General features: G+C 33.0%; 1 protein-coding gene across 1 annotated transcript in view; it reads left to right on the top strand.

Annotated features, from left to right (window-relative positions):
• LOC108907292 overlaps window positions 1–21,029 on the top strand; it is a 120,734-nt gene that overhangs the window by 10,583 nt on the left and 89,122 nt on the right. Inside the window, exon 2 of the mRNA XM_023453993.1 lies at window positions 12,143–12,270. Coding sequence (XP_023309761.1) covers window positions 12,186–12,270 — 85 coding nt within the window. The 5' untranslated portion in view covers window positions 12,143–12,185. The remainder of the gene's footprint in view (window positions 1–12,142; window positions 12,271–21,029) is intronic.

The following is a 21,029-nucleotide window of genomic DNA, read 5'->3' as shown; positions in this document are numbered from 1 at the left end:
AGTCGAATTTTACTCTACTGCACTAGCACGTCTTCGTATATTCAGCTCTAAGACTGGATTGATCTGTCACAATACACTGGCTCCTGCCCTATGATGTATCCAGTAAAATATACTAATGTACACCCATTACCTGTTACCATTAGTGTTACCCGATAATCACCTGGGATAATCTTATCTCGGGGTTTTATTACTCTCTTTCATTTCCAAACAGGGTATAGGTATTTTAAATTGTAGATAACTTCATTGCCAACAAAATAACTAATTTTCCGATAGGTCGTCTAGACTTCCATGGCCAGTAAAAAAAAATGAAAAAATACGTAATTTTGCCACTTATTTCCAATTTGCCAACTTGGCGTCACTTCCTTCGAGTTAGTTTTTTGATATTATCATTCTTCACACCCTTTACCGTCATAAAGTGCAATAAATCGTCTACTAATATTTTTTTACGTTCAATCTCTAAATCGACTAGACTAACACCACGAACTTAATTGTTTTCTAGATGTTGATAAAAGTGATTATATTTTATGTAGATAAAATATTCTAAATAATGAAATCATTCTCATTTCAAGGGGAACTAATTACTTTTAGTATTTCGCTACTTACTTGCTGTATACGAAAACAGATGAAGAAAACGACGGCCCTCTTTATTCCACTATTTAATGATATTACCTTAAAAAATGTCAGAAGCTTTTAACGCAAGCAAAGAGAAGTATCATTAGTGTGATATTTTCAGCCTTAAACCTAGCCGCCTAAATATATATTTATAAACATTAGTGACAAATCTGCTTTTAAGAAGAATAATTGTCGCATTAAAGTAAACGCCTGTGACATTTATTAGATACTATTATCTGTAGGGATACTACGTATGTATTATAATGTAGAAAATGCCTGTGAAAGTTAGACCACATGTTTTTAAATAGATCTATGTGTTTTTTTTCAGTGCTCGTATAGTCGTTCGAATGGGTTAAAAGTAATAACAGTTTACGTTTTAAAATTTAACTGCTTTCTAAATATGAGGGCTCTGAAAAAGTTACAGCAAGTGATAAAAGTTATAGGTTTTCGCTTGAAGAGTGAAAAATTAAACCGGTGAACCTGTTTAAACTGTCAATAGATCAGAATAAGAAAAATGAAGTGTTTAAAGCACTCCTAACGCTATTCTGTACGCTATCCCACCAATTTGAATAATTATTTACGAAATGTAAGGATTCACTAAATGTTTAATAAGTGGACAAGAAAAAAGATAATATTTGTTATCGATGACAGTTTACTATTTGGTTAAATCGGCACACAAGTTTAATATTGAAGGTGTTTTGAATGTGCGTGATATATATGTTCTTAGCTGTTTATGAGCTATTGCAGGAGTAATTCGATGCTGGATAGAGCTGTAGTCCGCAGAGTAATTGCTTTTTATAATATCATTACTTAAAAATCATATTAAATAATTAAATATTTAGTGTTATTTTAAACATCAGACTTTTTGGATATTCTATTTCACTAAAATACTTCAACGGACATTTTTTAAATACAACTACGCCTTATATCCATAGGTAGCTTATTTCTATATTTGCAGTTCTTATAATATCTATTTATGTGATCTACACACAAATACCTGTAATTATTTTATGAAAATAGGAATAGAAATAGATTTAGTAGGTAATTAATTGTATTTCGTACTAATAGTCCAAACACCAGAGGCAAAAAATTGTTTGAATTTACTAAGCCTAGTTTTTTGATAGTTGATTACAGTGTACACAAACATATTCCGGTCAGTTAAGAGTGAAACTGAGAAAAGGTGTCTCAGGTAAACTATCAGAGTTGTCATACGTACCGAGATAATAAAATCTAAGTATTAAAATGCAAATTCTATATTGTATATCAGCTAGCCCCAATATTTGTAACCTATGTACAAAATTAAATAATAATTCGTTTACTATACTTCAAAACATTTGTGAGGGTATTGTTATATTAGTCAAGGCAAGTTATCACCCAGAATAAGGAAATTTTTTTCTGATGAACCGATCGAGTTGCGGTTTCGGCATTGTCTTCGGAAAAATATCAGGAAAAAAGTGTATCTATTACACTTTGGAGCAGGATCGAAACTGCATTGCGGGTGCATAAAGTGCATCTTGGAATGCATCAATTTTTCCGAAATTTCTAAACATGGTAAAAATTGACTAAAAGTTGTAGAAATTTGTGTGCACGGGTTTTCTGACCCTGAAAAATATGCCCGACGGCCCTGGGGCTCCCCAGGGGGGCAAGCGGGGGGCCTTCTGTAAACCATGGAATAACTGAGTAATTACCTTCTAAATCCCCACTCGGGGGTTTATGGGGTCGGGGATTTCGGTTCTGACACTGAAACGTATGTCCGACGCCCCAGGAGGGCAAGGGGAGGCCTTCTGTAAAACATCGAATAGCTGAGTAATTGCCTTCTAAAATTCTACTCGGGGGTTTTCGGGGCCGGGGATTCCGAATCTGACACTGAAAAATATCCATTAATCTTCTATCACTGAGAAAAATTGTCATAGAATTGGAGAAATCCTGGACAATCCGTTCCTAAGAGACACATTTCGTTAAATCAAAGAAATATTCCTTAAAACCGAAGAATATTTCATGGATCTCTTGGGCCCGTGCGACTGCGGATAATGCATAACAATTAGGCGACAAAATCCGATTATCGAGAATGCAGATCTTGTGGGTGCAGGAAGCATGGAATTACATGCACAATTGCATGTACAAATTGTTTTGGAACCAACTGTTCCAATCCCGAAATAGACGGAAATGTAATAGATGACAGTGATGGAGACAGTGATGACAGTACTGATGATGAAAATTGTGATTGCTAGTGAAAGTGTTAGATAAACATATGATAGTAGTTGTCTCACTAATTGCCTTGCAAATTAAAAGAAAATTGGTTCTCAGAATAAAGGGGATTCTAATCTCTGTAAATTTACGTGTGTTATAATGTACAGATAAGCCTACAAGATCATAGTTGGTAAGCAGATGGAGCAGTTTTATTGCAAAAAACTGATATGCATTTCGATGTGAATTTTAATCGCCACGGTAGCGCAGTCGGTCAAGAGTGCGGTGGCAAGTATTTCTCGGCTAGGCTTCTTACTCTGGTCCGGGTTCGATCCCCGGTGTCGGCACTGGCAATGTCGATGGATAATGGGTGTTTTTTCAAGTGTAGCCCCCTTCCGCACAAGCCTTTGGCTTTGGATTTGGGGGTTGTCTCGTTTCTGTGGTGTGTTTTATGTTTTATGTTAATGTTTTCCAGAAAGCCCACCCCACGGGCGTCGGGCATACTTTTCAGTGTCAGAATCGGAATCCCCGACCTCAAAAACCCCGAGTGGAAATTTAGAAAGCAATTACTCAGCTATTCGATGTTTTACAGAAGCCCCCCCTTGTCCCCTTGGGGGGCCCCAGGGACGTCGGGCATCCTTTTCAGTGTCAGAATCGAAATCTCCGACCCCAAAAACCCCGGAGTGGAAATTTAGAAGGCAATTACTCAGCTATTGGATGTTTTACAGAAGGGCCCCCTTGCCCCCCTGGGGGGCCTAGGGCCGTCGGGCATATTTTTTAGGATCAGATTCGGAATCTCCGACCCCGAAAACCAAGTTTTTACAACTTTTAGTCAATTTTTACCATTTTTAAAAAATTCGGAAAAATTGATGCACTCCAAGATGCACTTTATGCACCCGCAATGCAGTTTCGATCCAGCCCCAAAGTGTAATAGGTAGACTTTTTCCCTGCTATTTTTCCGAAGACAATGCCGAAAGCCGCAACTCGATCGGTTCATCAGAAAAAATTTTCTGATTTATTGTCTAACTTGCNAACTATACATAGTCCAGTCGAATTAGATCATAAACTTTGAAAACTAAAAAAAAATAGTATTTTATTGCACTTTATGCCGGTATACAGGGTGAGTTATTAATAATGGTACACAGCTTAATGACATTGTTAACGTCAAAATATTGAGATTGAGCCAAACATGCCTTAATCAATTGTTGTTCCTTTTCGTTCTACAGGGTGTTAAAGTTGAAAAAATATTTTCGAATTTTTGCTATAGTTTAAGTACGTATGTACCGATTGTTTTGAAAATTTTTAATTTCACTTTTTTTTAGTGGCAAATACGAATATGCTAACAGTATTGGGGTCACGTCTAGGGGGCGCTAGTTGTACTGTCCTATAAATGTAAAAATATTTCTAACTTTTTATATTTTACAATTTTTAATTTTTCAACTAGAAATTATTGAACTACGTTCAGTTCTAAATAAAAAAGGTATACTTGTTACAAATCGATAAACTCATCCGTTTTCGATATAGACATTTTAAGTTTTTGAGATTTGGCGGGAATTAAAAAATTATTTTTTCGAAAGTAGTAAGCAGTGACATAATAAATTGACAGTACATTATACCCGAGAAGTAAGAGAATATCTTAATAGAAATTTCCCGCACTGTTGGATTGGACGCGGTAGCGAAGTACCTTGGCCTGCACGTAGCCCAGATTTAAATACGCTGGATTTTTCTTTTGGGGCTATCTTAAATCTCTTGTTTACAAGGACATTATTAATAGTCAAGAATCAGTTCATATTATCAAACAACTTTAAGAACTTTATTTAACATCAGGCAAAATTTAAGTGCATTGAGAATCTTTTATGATTAATAATTTGTTAAGATATGCATAATAAAATTTTCAGTTACTGTATCTTAAGACCTGCTAATTTTCTAATTTAATTCCCGCCGAATTTCAAAAGCTCAAAATATCCGTATCTCAAAAACGGTTGAGTTTATCGATTTGTAACAAGTTTACCTTTTTCATTTATAATTGAATGTAGTGTAATAATTTCGGGTTAAAAAATTTAAAATTGTAAAATACATAAAATTAGACATATTTTTACATTGACAGGACAGTATAACCAGCGCCCCCTAGACGTGACCCTATTTGCATATTCGTTCGAAAATATTTTTTCAACTTTAACACCCTCTAGAACGAAAAGGAGCAACAATTGACTTTGGCATGTTTGCCTTAATCACTATATTTTGACGTTAACAATCTGCCACTAAGCTGTGTACCATTATTAATGACTCACCCTGTATAAAATGATAATATCAAAAAACTAACTCGAGAAGTGACGCTAAGTTGGCAAATTGTAAATATGTGGCAAAATTACGTGTTTTTTCACTTTTTTACTGATCACGAAAATCTAGACGACCTATCAGAAAATTAGTTATTTTATGTTGTAGGTAATTAAATTACTTACAATATAAGGTATGTATCTAAAGTCATCTTTGATCAATTTGTTAACTGTAAAATGAATAATCGAACGCGGAAATCATTTTCGATCAGCATCTATACCAAAGGCCGATTCCATTGACCTTTTTTATATAACGTATAAGAAAGGGTTAAACTTTTATTTTCGGAAAGTTTTACATTCATAGTTTATGTAATAAACGCGCTAGCAGCAGTAAATGTTAACGTTATGAACCGCCTGCGCAAGCGAGAAGGAGCGCTAGGCGCGGGCATGCGCGTGAACTCCGCTCCTGGCTGCGCTTGATATTTTTGACTAGACGTTTCAAATTTGGTTCGGTCTTTATATCTAGAAAACCGCCCGATTAATTTTGATGACTTTTTTAAAATTTTTCATTTTCGATACGTTTTCTTAGATCAATTAGAATCTATATCTAGGGTATTAACGTCTAAAATTAACGTTTAGTAATTAAACATTAAAAAAATTAATAAAATTAATTAACAAATACCTGGAGCAACAATTTTACGGTCAATCATATCGGCGTTTGCCACATATGTTGGTTTTTCGATTGACCGATTTTTTTATGAATTTCGACATTTATCTCACTCTTAACAAATTCGAGAAATATGACATTATAGTCTGTTTAGAAATGAAAGAGAGTAATAAAAGCTGATTATGTATGCAAATCGTAAATAAATGTAGTACTGGTGCTTATATTCAATATTTTTATNTTGTAAATAGTTTGTTGAATAATAATAAGGTGATATTATTATTTCTTTTTTCGCTGACTGGCGGGAGTTGTCAGATACAATATTGTTGACTAACTATTTTGTTTATGGTTAATATAACAATTATTATCATTTTCGCTTGGCTGACTACAGTATGTTTGTGTATACAACTACTGTAATCAACGATAAAAAAACTAGGGTAGGTAAATTCCAACAATTTTTTGCCTCTGGCTCTCCATCTATAAAGACGGAAATACACATGCCTCTTGCTTGCACAATAGCATGCAAGTAACTTGCAGGAGATAGCTCCTGGTATGTGTATTTATTAAAAGGCATACCTGTAGAAGGCGCGCAAGTAAATTGCACATCATTTGATTTTTTGGCATACAATGTGAGGCGCGGGGTTTCGGGGGAGTTCAAGCGGTATGTCGGAACGTGTCTACTTGCTACCTACTGACATGCCAATAAGCCATATACTAACGAGGCATTCCATTTTACTTGCAAATGTATCAGCAGTGTGCCATCCGCCGGCATATGCCATTTCTTAGCATGCAAGTTACTTACATATTTTACTGGTATGTGTATTTCCGCCTTAAAGGGTATCCCAAGACTCATGCAAGAAGTAATTTTGATAGAAAACACTGGTTCTTAATTAAAAATTGTAATTTTTTTATTGTGTATGGAAAGCATATTGGGTAAATGGCATCCACGGATTTGCTGACACATACGCACTCTTTTGTTGAAATTTTCCATGACCGTTTTCCATTTTGCATAAATGCGGCTGAATTTCATAGGCACAGCGCTCAATTTCCTCCTTCAAGGCGTGAGTGATCTTGGGTTTGTTGGCATAAATCTTAGACTTCAAAAAACCCCAAAGAAAAAAATCCAACAGTGTTGAATCGCATGATCTGTACGGCTAATTCTGATCATTAAAACACCACTAGGAAATTGCTCATGCAGCAATTGAATTGTTTCTCGGGCTGTATAGCATGTGGCACTGTCATGTTGAAACCACATGTAGTCTACATTCATATCTTGCAATTTAGGCACAAAAAATTGGATTACCATATCGCGATAGCGAGCACCATTATCTGTTATTGTCTGACCAGTCGCATTTTCGAAGAAGAACGGTCAGATGATGCCTTCAACCCAAAATCCGCACCAACCAGTGAACGTTGTCGATGTATTTGTGTCTCAACACTCACTCATGGATTTTCTGATCTCCAAATGTGACAATTTTGTCGATTTATGAAGCAACATAAAAATGAACTTCATTGCTGAAAATGATTTTGTTCGAAAACTCAGCATCCACTTGTTATTCCATAATCAATTCAACGAACCCTCTTCGCTCTGTGTGGTAGTAAGCTTCAGTTCTTGAGTCAATCAAACTTTGTAAGAATAAAGATACAAATCTTTCGTAAGAATACCTTATAGAGAGCTTCTCGAAATATTCAATTATTTACCAAGGTGTCAAATTGATGTTCCTGGACTTTCAGCAACACTCATGAACCGCTTCAAGGTTTTGTGTTGAAAGACTTGTTGAAGGATGGCCAAGACTGTTTAAGATTTATCTAGTCTCTCGAATTTTTTAATTAATCTGTTCACAGTTGATGCAATTAAATCACTATTCCGACCATATTTTGTACGAAATTACGAACTGTAGCTGCCAAACCTACATCTTTTTAGAAAAGTTGCTCAACAATGAAAACGTGTTGTTCTTTCGTATAGCGATCTATTTTTAATAACCCTAACTATCAACTGTCAAGCTATCTTTTTTTTTTTCATTGGCAATCTTGCGTGAAATTTGGGACAACCGATATATTAATTCATTAAACAACTACTTGCATTTTGAATTTAGTTTCTGTTTCTAGAAATGCTTTTTAATTAAATATAAATTATTCCACAGATAAGATCTTCAGATATTACTGTCTAATAATACACCTACATATATTTTAATGCCACGTGGGTACATCAATCATAAGAAACGTTTTAAGTGAATATTTCTATTCTTAGCTACTACCTACGTCTGTTAGGGTCTGGATATTTGTTAGTATAAACAGAGAAGAGGTTTGTTATGTTGATATATTTAAATGTATTTTATGTCGAATGTAATTTGGAGAAGAGATTCAGGGAGATTTGACAGGTTAATTAAATTATACTTGCTATTAACATAAGTTATAAACGGGACATTTCAGATAGGATGCGATAACATTGCGATCTCGGAAACCGTCAGATAGATAGAGAAATGGTTAGATTGGGATGAAGTTGAATAATTTATTGTATAATAAATTTCCGGAGAAGGATTTCAAATATTTTTGTTAATTAAGGGTATTTTTTGAAAAACGTATAATTTTCTGAAAACAGAAAATTCATTTCTAAGACCATTTCGCTGTTCTGTTAGATTATGGAATCAGATTTTTAGTCTATCATTTACAAAATACAGTGTCTATTTATTTAACGACTTACTTACTCATTTATTTATTCACGCATGTCTGCCTTGCAGCAGGATAAAAAGTACACAATTTCTTTAGTTATTCGAGGCACATAAAATTTAGTTTTAGTAAAATATCCAAGCAATCAACAATAATAATTAGTTTGAAAATAGTCATAAACATAGAATAATTTCGACGCTTTTTTAGTGACGAGAAACTATATTTTTTAAGTAGATCATCGTGCGGTAAGCCCGTTGTATTCATTTTAAGTTGTCAGCGTGGATATTATAGCCCGGAGCCCAAACTACCGCATATTCTAGTTGTTTAGATTGCACACAGGATATAAAGGATATTAATTATTTATATTAGTAAAATCTCGTGTAGGTATATTATTCAATAAAACTGAAAGATATATTATATCTCTAGGACTATATAGATTTATACAAAATTCACTAATTTGCTTAGCATTTCTTTGTAGCTTAATATGTTTTTTTAACGTCATCTCCATATAATAAACATTTCAAGCCAAGTTTTTAGCTTGTATTGCTAATAGCAAATTCATTAAAATGGAACCTTGTGGCACTCCTGATGTTGCAATAAATTGAGATGATCGAAAGCCATGAACTTCGACTGTACCACTGTGTCCTTTTAACTTCAGTTTAATGATTTCATGTCAAAAATATTTTATGCCACTGACTACAAAGAATAAATTTGATTTCAAAAAATGAACTTAAAATTAGATTCAAAATTGTAGAAACTTGAAATTTAATTTTCATTTTAACTTTCAAGTCGTTAGTAGTAATATCGTTTCCGCTTAAGGAGTATGAGCAGAAATATACCGGGTGATTCAGTTTTATATTCGCGGCCTCGTATCTCTTTTGTTTTATCAGATAGCTATAACAAACCTTATATATTTTTAAATCGCCGCTCAAACTGTATCAAATGACATTGTTAGATCGTCTCCATGGTAACATATGTGAAAATTGCTATAGTCAACTGTTTTTGTTCAAATGGCACACTATACATTTTTTTATCAACTCTGGAAGATATTTTTTTTCTGCATTCAGCTATATAAAAAAGTTTACAGTTTCATTAGAAATATTGCTAGAAAAACAGCAAAAAAAGAATAACCCTACTTTCAGTAGTTTATTCTGAAAAATAATAGCCAGCTGCGGAAACAACTGAATTTTGACGTTTCTAAATAACGGTTTTTCAAAATAGTTGACATTTTGAACCTACCTATTCTATCTATAGCTAATTATTATTATTATAACATGAATTCTTATAGTAACCAAGAAAAACTAGATATGATTTTAATTTATGGAGAGTTCTGAAAGAACGCTAAAGCTGCCAAGCATTTATACCGACATCGTTTTCCGCAGAGACAACTTCCATCAGATCAAATTTTCGGAAAGTTAGCCAGGAATTTGGCATCAGATGGTTTTCAAAAGAAAAGAAGAGTTTTTAAACCCAGAAGGGTAAGAGATGAAGAACATTCGATAAAGATGTTAAATAGATTTCCGGATCTCATTCCTACAGATTTCTCTCTTTGGCCTTACCTAAAAGAAAAAGTTTACTCTTCGCCTTTAAATGATATTGATGAACAGAATAAGAGTAGAATTTCGGAGATTAAATGGTGAAACACTAAAATGTGTTTGTAGAGAGTGATAAACAGAGCTATTCTGTGTTTGGAAGCAAATTGTTATCTTATTATCGTATTAAAAATAAAATATGTTACTTTAAAAAACATAGTAACTTGTTTTCGCAGCTGGCTATCATTTTTCAGAATAAAGCTATGAAAAGTAGGGTGCATCTTTTTTGCTGTTTTTCTAGCAATATTTCTAATAAAACTATAGACTTCCTTACATAGTTGAACGCAGAAAGAATATATCTTCCAGAATTGATAAAAAAATATATAGTGTGCCATTTGAACAAAAACAGTTGACTATAGCAATTTTGACATATGTTACCATGGCAACGATATAATAATGTCATTTATAGAGTTTAAACGGCGATTTAAAAATATATATGGTTTGTTATAGCTATTTGTTAAAATAAAAGAGATACAGGGCCACGAATACCAAACTGAATCACCCGGTATATCCCAAATATCGAAGTTCATAAGTTCATTAACTAAGATTATAGAAGCAACATCGCAACATGCCACAAATGAAAGAGAAATTTAAGAATGTTGTCTTGGATAAAGTCTTCGTTTTGCAATATTTCCTGAAAAATGAAGTTAAACCAATAGCGTACTTATAAGTTGTACTGGTACTGATATACCACTGAAAATAAAGATTTTTTTGTCAAATTTGAAACATATATTATTTTGAACATAAACGGTATTTGACTTTTTGCAGAGCTTTAGCCGCAGGTGCTAGCTGCTCGTACATCTTACTGGTGGAAGAAAAATATTACTTTTTTGTTCTTCACATATTTCCAAAGTAATGAAAACTTAATTTTAAAAACTGTTACTTTGCTATACAAATATGAATATTACTACTAGCAGGTAATTCTTCGTATATTTGGCAACTGGATTCTAATTTTTGATTGTCGAACACGTGAAAAAACTATTATTACTATCATGCACTAATTACATTAAAAAGTGGTCTCCTCGTTCGATACGAGTTATTTTTGGCCTCTGAAATAAAATTTCCTTTAATTCCATTTTTTAGGATTTCGTGTGTAGATCGAGTATACAATGCGGATAACGATGTCATCTATTTGCAAGGAAGGTAAAGCCCATGAATATGAATTACGTCAAATTGACCAAAATCTGTCCCGAAGAGGAGAAGTGATTTGGGCGCGTTTGAGTGGTTGGAGAGGATCGAGGTAACGTGACATTATGTTTGTGGGAAACGGAGATGGAGGTGAACCGGTTGGTGGATCAGATCACAGACGCGTGGGTTCTTGACCATTGAGAGGGGAGATATTGGGGTGTGGATGGCATGACAATAATGTTTATGGGCTTTATCTCCATTGATGATGAAGATGTGTTTGGTGGAATAGGTTATATATGCGTTTAATCCCCTCTTCGAGGCAGTTTTTGGCAGATTTGGGGAGGGGGGGGGGTTAAGGGTGCGGGTGGCGTGACAGTATGTTCATGGGCTTACCTTCCTTGCAAACAGGTGACGTCGCTATTAGCATTACGTTCTTACTCCATCTACATACGAAATACTAAAAAAAGGAGTCAAAGTGGCCAAAAACAGACAAACAAACCATCTGCTGGGGTTTTTATGATCGGAACTTTATTCCAGAGGCTAAAGATAATCTCAAGAATTATATATTATGTATTTTTTTGCTGTGTACTTTATATTGTATTGCTTTTTGTGTTATTAATGCTGCTTAGCATAGTAATCATAGTAGATATTTTGATATATCCTAATTTTTACTTTGTTGCACATTAATAAATACAAAATAAAATAAAACAATAAATACCCTGGCTTATATTTACCTTCAATATTATCAGTGATAAAGTCTTCTCAGATAGGAATTCTAATAGTATCACGTGTATGCACACCCTCGAAGCGAAAAAATTTGCTGGCAATTTCCGTGGAACACACCAACCCTAATTAATCCTAAATTAATTTAAACCGATGACACTCGTTAGTCATCCCTTTTTTTTTCAATAAGAAAAAGGGCGAAAGAATGTAATTAGGCCTAATCCATTGTACAATGACAACGTGAAAATCGGGAACAATATCGTATGCTAACACAGTTCTTTTTGTTTCAGGACTGCGGGAACTACAATGTGACTAAAGCAGATAAGCTTCGCTATGGACGTTCCATGGACTTCCTTTTTTATTCACTTCACTTTTATTCTGTTTACACTACACTTCACCTCGACTTTCAAACAACAAGGTAAAGTTCTATAAATATCATACGAATTGGGTGCTTCCCTTTGGAGCGGTGAATCTCGAACCGATCGGATTTTAGGTCGTCAGAGATTTTAATGGATAAGAACGGTTTACGTTTTTAAATAAAATCATGAACGCGTACGGATTGATAACAGTTTATCGCACTAGAGCTTTCAATTTTTTAAATAAAAGGAATCGCCGGTTAAATTATATATAGGATGTCGTAATATTCCGTGTACATACGATTTAGTTAAACTTACTCTAAAGTTGTTTTATTTATGTAGCTGATAAATGATGTCAAAATTAGCGGAATTATTATTTTTCGAATAACTTTGAAAGAGTTTATACTATACAAACGAAATTTGGCAGGCTAGTACTTCCGTATAGGTACCAATTTTTGACATAGTAACCGAAGTAATTATGTTTAAACAAATAAGCAAATTATGACATGTTTGTAGGCAGTTTTTCCACACTACTTTTATCATACAAGCACTGTCCTTAACTTCTTTTTTTTCTATTTTTTTTATTTCTAAAGGTTTTTCTATTTAATAGATTTTATAAGTCATCATAAAGTTAGTGAGTAAATGATACAAGACATACCATGTGGACGACAATGCGTTGACAGACGGCTATAAAGGAATAATGAAGGGTGATTAACACCTACAATAACAATCAGCATTATTTCTAAAGTAGTAATAACTGTTGCAAATGACCAAGATGCGTACAGAGTTAACAGGAATAAGTTTGCGGGTGAGTTGGACCAGTCAATAGATGCGCACTGGACATCGGAGCAAGAGCGTTTCAAAACTGAACATGTAATTAAAAGTTCGTTTATAGTAATAGGAAACATATTTTCATACTACTAACTTTGTAAGTGGTTTTTTATTTCTGTCAATGGTCATGAAAGCGTCACTAGCAGTCCATGGGCAAAAAGTAATTAAAATACTATATTATTTACTTTTCACGACCTAGGATACACACATAATTAATTCAAGCGTTATTTAAAGTGGAAATATAGAAAATAATTGGGTAAAGAGAAAATTGAAAATAATAATTAAGTTAAATAATAATGAAATTGTTGAAATTAAATAATATTGGTTTTTAAATCAAACAGCGCTAATTAACATCAAAATAAATATGATATACTAATTAATATTAACTGCAAATGTGCAATTAGAAAAAATGCCAATATTAAACACATCATACTTATTCTCTTTTGCTGTATCAATATGACTGATACCATCAAATATTTTTTTATCTTCGTCAAGATTTGTGGAAGATATTTTAGTTTCAATATTTTATTTGTATTTATTTTGTTGTGCTAGATTCTTCGGGTTACTTTGGCTTTATTAGTTGTTGCTTTTGTCTCAGAAAGATGTTGTGGAGTTCTCCGAAATAAATGTCCTGTATAATACTTAGGGTTTTAAAACTTTAGATATTAAATAATTAAAAAAATGCACTTTTGCTACAGTATGAAAATATTATAATAATTATTTTAAATTTATTGGAAAAGCCCATTTTTAAGGAACTAATTAAAAACTGTATATCGCATCTTGCTTCAAAAGATCATAAGAATCGATTTAGAAAAACTCTATTACTTCTGATTTTTTCTTTTTGTTAAAAGAGTAATACTTCAAAGTTTATATCAATGTGAATATTACAACCTGTTACATAATTGGAACTTTGTTCTTTAACAGAATAAATAACCCAAAGAACTTTTAATATCGTTGCTCATAATTTGCTTTATGCATATTTACATTTGCTAGCTAAACAGATTACTTATATGTAATACAGAATTTTGTATTTAGGAGGTTAAATAAGTATAATTAATTAATTGTCTTTGAAGTTGAAATTTGCTGAAATTAATGGGATACGCATGGCTTACGAGCATCTATGAACGTTGATTAACCAGATGCTTGAGCATACAATTAGTCAAATACCTTACCTAAATTAATAAAACATGCAATCAAGGATGTTGTTTATGTGACTAGACTAATATCACAGGCAGTTTTTAATATCAGTTTTATTTTACGTAATTAAATAGTCAATTTAATGAATTTATGTAAATGTTTTCTTTGATACCGAATATCTAAATCTATCTAAATTATTTTAATTAAATGAAAAATCACATAACACCTTTTTTTGTTGGAGCTAGTGATCGCTGAAAAAATATGGAAACCGATGAGGAACCTCGTAAATATTACTTCATCAACGATCATTACCTCCTCCTTTGACCTTCAATTCTTTCTAATATATCTCTCTAATTTTAATTATAATTAGAGTTATCCATTTTTTTCACGCTAATTGTTTTATTAAATTATCAACTCTTAGTTCTCGCCAATTTACATCGTAATATTTCTTCCTAATCAAACTCTAGAAATATAAACATTGTGTATTCCATAGTATCTATATCAATACAAAACCAATAAAGATCCTTTTCAGAGAGTTTGAAGTGTTTCAGAAATTTTCTAAATATTCTGTGCCCGCTATACGTTTCTGACAGGTAGTAATTTATTTCGTCCTGCTCTTTTGTTTTGTAGTTACCGATATTCCTTACAATTCTTCTAGTCCGGGCATCTGTAGATGTACTTATTATCCATCTACCTTAAATGATATTCTCACCCCATTTCACTTCTACCTTGCTTATTTTGCCTTCTTCGCTTCGGCAGAAAATTATGTGCGTCGTCGATTCAGTCGAAATCAAATTTGATTTGATTTCAACGCAGTCGTTCAGTTGAGCTCACAGCGCACAGCAAAAACCGTTTATTTTTAACGAATTTTAAAATGGCAACCAAGTTATCACCAGAGGAAGACGAGAAATTAATCGATCTCGTACGAGAACATCCCCCATCGTACCGTTCCTTCCAAACGTCTGTTAGAAAACATTCAATCTTCACTTTTATTTGGACGACGACAACTAATTAAATTTAAAAGATCTTTTTCATGTTCTTTTTCAATAATTATTGTCAGCAAAAAATATTCAACCATTGTCATAAAAAAATAATTGTCAAAAAAATAATAAATATTTTCGTCTGCACTTGTCATACGCATGACTAAATCTAACAAAACACTCTCCATCAAAACCGATAAAGTTGAACGCTACAGATTCTGATAAGTGCGTATGTCGTCTGCGACGCACAGTTCTAACAAACCAAAACTTTACGTGGACTTTACGGTAAGCAGAAAATTATGTGCGTCGTCGGTTCGATTTGATTTCGACGCCGTTCAGTTGAGCTCACAGCGTACAGTGCTAAAAAATTGTTTATTTTTAACGAATTTTAAAATGGCAACCAAGTTTTGACCAGAGGAAGACGAGAAATTAATCAATCTCGTACGATAACACTGACTGTGAGTCGAGATATTAGAATAAGTCGACGCTTTCGTACGAAAACATGCTATCTCAGATTTCGGTTGGAAAACATGCTATCTCAAATTTCAGTTGGAAAACATGCTAACTCATATTTTTAGGTAAAAGCACCTCAGTGTGACTAGAAATTTAAGTTGGCACATTGAATGATTGAAACCGTGCATTTATAATAAACTTATATAACATATTTTTAAAAAAGTAAGGAATGTTTATGTTCAGGTACACTGTTTATTTTATTTTTTTATTCAACATTTTTCAATTAATTTTGTTAAGTTACTGTTATAAACGACAAAATTGTAATTATAAAAATAGAATAATATGCAGTATGCTTCAACACGTACATTACTCGAAGTTTTTTGATATAACAAATTATAACAAAATAGTGTATACCTTAAAATATAAAAATATTTGTGGGTATACATGTTGCAAGTGACCCAATTTTATATATATAACGTCAAGAGCTTCAGCGAGACGCCGTGCGCCGCCCGGATCACGATTCCCGGAAGACGACCCCGGCAGATTGGCGCCAAGGACCAGGTACTTCTGCCAGCGACTCCACACGAGGAGGGACTCTCCAACGAACTCTCGCCCCGTCAACACGTCTTTTCCACAAACTTAGTTCTTTCGCATCCCGGTATTAACGTCACAGTCAAACTCTTTACGCAACGTTTCGTCTGGCCATCAATAAAGCATGATAGCAGACGATGGACACGTTGTTGCGTCGAATGTCAACGCGCAAAAGTGACGCGACACGTAACTTCTCCGACAGGTTCATTTCAACCTTCGTCACGAGGTTTGAACATATCCACGTTGATNCCCCCAAAAAAATTTGTCAGCGAACGAGACATCAAAAAATCATTAGAATACATTAAATTTGATCTCCTCCTGAAATTTGAAGCGAATCATATGACTGTGAGTCGAGATATTAGAATAAGTGTTTCTAAGGGTTGTTAACTACCCCCAAAACAATTTCTCAGCCAACGAGACATCAAGAAATCATTAGAACACACTAAATTTGATCTCTTCCTGAAATTTGAAGCGAATCGTATGGCTGCGAGCTATTACAGGATGTTCGAATGGTTATTATTAACTACACTTCAAAAATTTTTCCTCATTGAACGGACTACCTAAAAGTCATTAGTAAATATTAAATTTGACACTTTTAAATTAATTATTGAGGAAAAAATATTGGTCAGGGAATCTGAAGCGCAAAAATTATTCATCTTTTATGTTTGATGCCCTTCGGAAGGTTGATATTAAAAATACTTCAATAAATTTCGTTAGCGAAAAATTACTAATTCATATTAAGGTAAGGTCTTTGCAAAATTTTAAAGAGGCCGTATGGAACAAAATGTTTGAAGATACTTTTGAAGAGTTAGTAACCGCCCTAATTATTTTAGCGGCAACTAGAAATCTAAAAAGCATTAGTATTATTTAAATATCACATGTTTTAAATATTTTGAGAAAACTCTTAATTAATATATAAATTAATTGCTGCTATAGTAAAACAAATTTAATATTCATTTAATAATCTTGATATAATTATACATAATTTTCAAATTCGTAATCGAACTTGTTATGTTTTAGTGATTTATCAGAAATCACACTACTGTTGACGCGCATAATTTAGTTGTTCCCTACTGTTCTTATTTCTTTGACTTCGTGGCAAGTTCGGCTAAGTTCGGGAAAATTATTTGCTAACTTTGGCTGCTGCCTTCACACCGGTATTCCCCATTGTATACCGTCCCTTCCAAACGTCTGTTAGAAAACATTCGATCTTCACTTTTATTGTGACGACGATAACTAATTAAATTTAAAAGATCTTTTTCATGTTGTTTCTCAATAAGTATTGTCAGCAAAAANGCAACCACGTTTTGACCAGAGGAAGACGAGAAATTAATCGATCTCGTACGATAACATTGACTGTGAGTCGAGATATTAGAATAAGTCGACGCTTTCGTACGAAAACATGCTATCTCAGATTTCGGTTGGAAAACATGCTATCTCAAATTTCAGTTGGAAACATACTAACTCAGATTTTTAGGTAAAAACATGCTATCTCAGTGTGACTAGAGATTTAAGTTGGCACATTGAATGATTGAAACCGTGCATTTATAATAAACTTATATAACATATTTTTAAAAAAGTAAGGAATGTTTATGTTCGGGTACACTGTTTATTTTATTTTTTTTATTCAACATTTTTCAATTAATTTTGTTAAGTTACTGTTATAAACGACAAATTGTTTAATTAAAAAAATAGAATAATATACAGTATGCTGCAACTAGGGTTACCAGATCTATGCAAATGCAAAAATGCAATCAGGAAATTTGGGATTTGGGATATATGTATACATATCATTCAACTTTATACATTATATTTATATTCTCGTTTATATGTTAACTCTATTAACAAAAGTAAGAGTAGTGACTATAAATCAGGTAAGAGTGCGCTATTAATTTTTATATCAAAGCAAACTTATATGAAACAAATCGAATTTGTGTAACAACAAACATTTTTATATATTAATGTATACACTATTTTTTTATAATTTGTTATTTCAAATATGTTGCAGCATACTGCATATTATTCTATTTTTTAATTAACAATTTTGTCGTTTATAACAGTAACTTAACAAAATTAATTGAAAAATGTTGAATAAAAAAAATAAAATAAACAGTGTACCTGAACATAAACATTCCTTACTTTTTAAAAATATATTATATAAGTTTATTATAAATGCACGGTTTCAATCTTTCAATGTGTCGACTTAAATTTCTAGTCACACTGAGATAGCATGTTTTTGCCTTAAAGGTCTGAGTTATCATGTTTTCCAAGCTTAATTTGAGATAGCATGTTTTCCAACCGAAATCTGAGATAGCATGTTTTCGTACTAAAGCGTCGAAGTGTTTCTAAGGCTTACTGTCAACTTCCCTCGAAAAAATTTGTCAGTGAACGAGACATCAAAAAATCATTAGAATACATTAAATTTGATCTCATGAAATTTGAAGCGAATCGTATGACTGTTAGTCGAGATATTAGAATAAGTGTTTCTAAGGGTTAATATCAACTACTCCCAAAAAAAATTGTCAGCAAACGATACATTAAAAAATCATTAGAATACACTAAATTTGATCTCCTTCTGAAATTTGAAGCGAATCGTATGGCTGCGAGCTANAGCACTACTTCAACATCAGTGGCGGTAATATCTTCTATTAGAGTTTCCACCTCGTCCTTCTAATGTATATAGAATCTTTATCTCTGCTAATTACTATGAAGCTATTTAGCGCATATAATCGAGCACCTATCAATCTGCAGTTTTACCACTTTTTATCCGCGCATAGTAGAGGACCAATCATCGATCCCTGGGGTACCCCACTGGTAATAATATTTTTTCTCTTTTACGTACAATTGTCTGTTCTCTAGGCAGCTATTTATTATTTTTCTGAAATGTGGGGAATATCACTGTCGCGTCGTCAGCTCTTCTAGAATATTATTCCAAGGAGAAAAGCATTATGCAGGTCCATGGTTACAAGAAACAAGAACATAAAATTTACGAATATTAAAATTCCTAAATTGGCATAGATTGCCTATTTCTGGGCATGAATTGTTGACCTGCCTGCCTTTACAAAAACCATAATTTTCATTAATCTTATTGATTAGTCTCTTAGTTTGTTATCTACTGTTTAGAAATGATGAAATGATTATACCTAAAAACCTTTACTATGAATATAGCGGGGATCTCAGTTTCAGAAAACAGTAATTACAAAAAAATTTTCAAATTCAGCACCATTTCCTATATGAAAGCTTACAAGTGCGTTTTACACATTTCAAATATTCCTAACGAAGAACTGTGATTCCAATAAAGATGAAGAACCTCACACTAAACAGTTTCATGTTTTCTAATCTATCATTTGTGATAGTCTAATCAAATTTAATTTAATTGGTCAATTGAACACTTACAAAATTAGATATAGAGACTGTCTTTTCTAATTTTTTCTTTTTCTGTTTCTCATGTTTACAATACTATTACCAAAACTCTCAGCTTGAACTGTAATTTTTACCAACTCGCTTGATAATTTCCAGACATTTTATTTTCCGCTTATCGAAATTATGTACAATAATTTAGTAGTAGAAAGAAAAAATAAGGAAAAAGTAATTGTTTCCTCTTAGACCACATCTGTAATTGATTGAAACAGAAAAAAAGAGATTTCAAAATTTGTGAAGTTGCATTGGATTGTTAAATTAACATTTTACTGAATGAGATAAATGTATTTTTAGTCAGTTATTAAATGTTGATAATTTTTGATCTGCCTAATGATGGGATAAATAATAACATAATTTCTGTCACGCGCGCACGCTCGCTATGGGACCTATAGCGTAAGGGGTTATGTGCACGGAAAGTAGTGCTCCAGCGTTGCGCTATGAAAATAACATCACGCCGTTACACTCTCTGGCACTTTCCGTGCATATAACCCTACGCTATAGGTCCCATAACGACTCGCACTTGTGATAGAAAATAGTATGTGCAACTCGTTCGGAAAACTTTTCCTCACTCGTTACACAATGCACTATAATATGATATTTCTTGTATCCATGGAAAAGAAAAAAATATGTATACCTTTTAGTTGGTTTTATTGAAGTCTGGTTTGATGAGAAAAAAAACTGTAAAAATTGCGGAAATGTTGAAGAGTGATGTATTTTATTCCAACTGCACACGTTACCATAAATAGTAGCAATTGATCAACACGAATCAAATTTGTTAAATTTATGTGATTTGTCTGTGTAGGTGGAAAAAATTGAATAGTTTGTACAAATATTTCCGTGATGAAGTTCGAACAAATCAATTTTTAAGTTTACAGTTAAATCACAACAATGCAATTTGTGTGTACAAAGAAACTGTGCAGTTTTATTTAAGGTGCGGATTGGATATCGTTTGGTTTGTATAGATCTATACCAGCTACATGCAGAACAATAAATTGCTGTGATTTAACTGTATACTAAAAACCGCTAAAATTTGTTCCATCTGCATGATACACACATCTGTGCAAACTAAACGATTTGCCAAACATGCATACATTTGCAAAGTTAGATTTGGCAGAAAATTTGTTAGTACTACTTATCCTCACAGTATACATTCCATAAATAAAACGTAGCGATTTTTCACAGTTAAATCGTTACAGTATTTAAATTACATTCACAGCTAGAGATTTCCTGTTCGGTAAAAGTAGTGAATTCATAAAGACCACCTGACACTTGACTTCGTTCTTTTGGGCTATGTGTTATTTTTAGCATTTTTCTCGCTTCTCACTTTAGTAATATATCAATTAATTTAAAAATTATTTTTTGATTCTGTTGGGTTAAATCATACATATAAAACTATTACATTGTATTGG

This window comes from Anoplophora glabripennis, unplaced genomic scaffold (assembly GCF_000390285.2).
Source record: "Anoplophora glabripennis isolate ALB-LARVAE unplaced genomic scaffold, Agla_2.0 scaffold190, whole genome shotgun sequence".
NCBI classification, from domain to species: Eukaryota; Metazoa; Arthropoda; class Insecta; order Coleoptera; family Cerambycidae; genus Anoplophora; species Anoplophora glabripennis.
Note: the sequence above shows the minus strand (reverse complement) of the source record. Positions and strands in the feature narration are given on the sequence as shown.